Below are 847 nucleotides of genomic sequence, written 5' to 3'. Positions count from 1 at the left end.
AGTGTGACGAAGACCGAGTGGCTCTTCAGCATGACTTAGAACGTCTGGTGGCCTGGTCCTCTGAAAGGAGGCTTTCGATCAACCCGGCCAAATCAGAATACATATGCCTGGGAAAGCCAATTTCAGATCGTGTATATCATCTAGATGGCCAAAAATTGAAATCGGTCTCATCAATCCGAGACTTGGGCATTGAAATCCGTTATGATTTAAAGTCGAAGGACCACACGAGCGCTGTGTATGAGAAGTCTCTTCGCATTTTGTGGGCATTGAAGCGAAGTTTTTCGATGTGGACGGAAAAGTTAGTTTTAAAACTGTATCCCACAATGATCCGGCCTATATTGGAATACGGTGCACCAGCCTTCTCCCCACTTACGAAAGCCGAAGCCCGAAACCTCGAACGTGTCCAACACCTCGTTACAAAGATGGTTCCCAATGTGCGGAGTCTTTCTTATTCTGAGAGATGCAGCAAACCGAAATTGCTCACACTTGAATACAGACGTCTCCGGATTGATCTCATCTATGTTTTCCGTGTTTTGTGCCTAAACCATTTTCCGCAGTTGATGTTCTTGTTTGACATTCCAACTAACCAACATCACCCGAGGACATCGATTTAAACTGTCAGTCACACGCACCTTACAGCGTTTTCTTTAATTTTTTTTATGGCAATTGAATAGTTGCTACGGATTATGCTTCGCTAATAGTGGGTCACTGACATCGATTTAAACTTACTGTCACACGCACCTTACAGCGTTTTCTTTAATTTTTTTTATGGCAATTGAATAGTTGCTACGGATTATGCTTCGCTAATAGTAATTGGGTCACTGTTCGAGCGTTCTTCGCTCGACTG

The 847-nt window shown here is 43.6% G+C and overlaps 1 protein-coding gene across 1 annotated transcript in view; it reads left to right on the top strand.

Annotated features, from left to right (window-relative positions):
- Nucleotides 1-614, top strand: part of T265_04526 (hypothetical protein) — a gene marked incomplete at both ends in the record, with an annotated part of 28,821 nt that extends 28,207 nt beyond the window's left edge. Inside the window, one exon of the mRNA XM_009169281.1 lies at nt 30-614. Within this exon, the coding sequence (XP_009167545.1) occupies nt 30-614 (585 nt within the window). The remainder of the gene's footprint in view (nt 1-29) is intronic.
- Between the last annotated feature and the right edge of the window lie 233 nt (nt 615-847).

This window comes from Opisthorchis viverrini (genome assembly GCF_000715545.1).
Source record: "Opisthorchis viverrini unplaced genomic scaffold opera_v5_74, whole genome shotgun sequence".
Taxonomy (NCBI): Eukaryota; Metazoa; Platyhelminthes; class Trematoda; order Opisthorchiida; family Opisthorchiidae; genus Opisthorchis; species Opisthorchis viverrini.
This window is presented reverse-complemented; position numbering and strand designations above follow the sequence as displayed.